General features: G+C 38.4%; 1 protein-coding gene across 1 annotated transcript in view; it reads left to right on the top strand.

Annotated features, from left to right (window-relative positions):
- BRAF (B-Raf proto-oncogene, serine/threonine kinase) overlaps positions 1 to 2,282 on the top strand; it is a 148,661-nt gene that overhangs the window by 105,752 nt on the left and 40,627 nt on the right. The window contains exons 6-7 of the mRNA XM_006019543.2: positions 928 to 1,076; positions 2,166 to 2,280. Of these exons, the coding sequence (XP_006019605.2) occupies positions 928 to 1,076; positions 2,166 to 2,280 (264 nt within the window). The remainder of the gene's footprint in view (positions 1 to 927; positions 1,077 to 2,165; positions 2,281 to 2,282) is intronic.

Genomic DNA, 2,282 nt, shown 5'->3' with positions numbered 1-2,282 from the left:
TTTTTTTTTTTTTTTTTTTTTTGTTTTTAAACTTGGATGCCTAGGGATAGCCACTTAAATCTTCATATAAAGAGCTTAAGTGCATGTGATCTGTTAGATGTGCTGAAAGTACCCTCTCCAGCTGAAGTCAGTAGAAGTTGTAGGTACATACACCTTTTAAAAATCAAGTCACTGCCTGAGTGCTCAATTTAGATGGCTAGCTTCAGGCACTCAGATCTGAAAACTCTGGCCTAAATTCTTCTGTTTTTATAATCCAGTTTGTTTTATATCGTCTTTATTTTAGTCTGATAAACTGTTGAAAGGAAGTCCTAATTTTTGATAATTAAGTCTACTTTAAGTAGAAGACCACAGTGGCTGCATCTACTCTTACTATTAATGCACCTGAATAAACTCCCGCACAGTTTGCGCAGGTGTTTATTGCTATCTAGGTGCAGCATTTACACGAGCCAGGGCGGATCAGCCCCAGATGGCTGAGGGCCCGGAGACTCAACGGCCTGTGGAGGGGCTGGCTGGGCACAAGGGTGCTACACTGTGGGGGTAGCCAGCAGGCAACCCCGCATCATAGCACTCTTGTGCCCCAGCCAGCTCCAGTCACTGTCTATGCGTGTTTCAGTTCACTAAATAACTTGTCCTGGACAGTACTATCCTATAGTGGAGTTACTTGGTTTACTACAGCTTACTAGTGCCGCACGTTTAGATGGTGATGTGTTACTGTGGAGCTAATTAGTCAGCTCAACAGTAAAGCACATGTGTAGACGCACCCAGCATGTATAAAATAACTTTTGCTCATTGTGTATATAATCTGTATCTCCAAGACCCAAAAAGAGAGTAAAAGCATATGACATTTTATATTTTAGTGAAAGTAAATAGTTTGTGTCAGGCTCACAAAAATGTCTTATCTAACTGTGATTATTTTTGACACCACAGGTACGAAAGACATTTTTCACTTTAGCGTTCTGCGACTTCTGTCGAAAACTGCTTTTCCAGGGATTCCGATGCCAGACTTGTGGTTATAAATTTCACCAGCGCTGTAGTACAGAGGTCCCACTGATGTGTGTTAATTATGACCAGCTTGAGTAAGTAATCAAAACTCCTAACTTTTGTTTTTTAATTCAGACTTTTGCTGCGTTTCCATATATAATGCACACAGTTGACAGATATAATTGAGAGTGAAGAGAAGCACCAGAGAAAATACAATAATCAAATTGTTTTGTAAGTTTATTTAGTTCTTGTTTTCAGAGATGTTGATGTTCAGTTTTTTTAAGTGTACTGTGAAATCGTTCCTTAGAAGATGCATAGGAGAGGTGGTATCTTCTTGATGGCACAGGAAGAACTTGGCATTGGTTGTAGTTATCACTCTGCAGTGAAATATTTCTCTTAAGGAGATGTATAGGGCCTATCTGCAATGTTTAGATGCAGATTTATTATCTTTGACCACAGATACCATAGAGTTCCCTAGATCCATAAGGTTGAATTTGAATTTTGTTTTACATTTCCGGTTTCATAGAACTAGGTAAAAAGGATGTGGACTGCCCCACCCACTATGGCTTTTTAGGATTTTTTTTTACTCAATTTATTCTATACTAAATTCCCTAACCAAAATTGATGCTCAGTCTGTAGTCATCTTACTTCTGAATACAGGGTCCGTTCAGTTTGTCAGCTTCAGGAAAGCCATTTAAATAGATTTTAACACTTCCAAATGTTAGTTCTTGAAAAATGTATTTACTTTTTCCTTATGCTTTCATTCATTGTAGTTTCCTTAGGCACTTTTAGATAATGAGCTCAGAGGTGCAGATACCATAGTTTTAACCCCATTTCGCAGTCCCTTCTTAGTATTACATCAACACAGCTTTCCAATTAATTTACTATGAATTAACATGTAGGTAAAATTTGCATATTAGTTCCACTGCCTAGCAACCAGGTTTTTCTTTACTGCTTCAAGTATCCTAAAGATATTTCAAAATTACTTGATACAAGAAGATGTTTAGGGCACTAACTCTTGCTCCTTTGCAGTTAAGTTACAACTTATGGCGCGTGTCAATGCATTCTTTATTGTAAAATACAAAATTTAATCCATAATTTTTTTCCTCCTGAGTGTATTGTGCTGTGAAGCTTTTGGGTTTTGCACAAGTTAGGTTTGTTTTTGTTCTGTGCTTACCTCACAGTTTGCTGTTTGTCTCCAAGTTCTTTGAACACCATCCGATATCGCATGAGGAGGCCTCCTTAGGAGACACCAACCAAGCATCTGGATCGTACCCCTCTGTGCCCCCTTCAGATTCTGT

This window comes from Alligator sinensis, unplaced genomic scaffold, assembly GCF_000455745.1.
Source record: "Alligator sinensis unplaced genomic scaffold, ASM45574v1 scaffold74_2, whole genome shotgun sequence".
Lineage (NCBI taxonomy): Eukaryota > Metazoa > Chordata > Crocodylia > Alligatoridae > Alligator > Alligator sinensis.
Note: the sequence above shows the minus strand (reverse complement) of the source record. Positions and strands in the feature narration are given on the sequence as shown.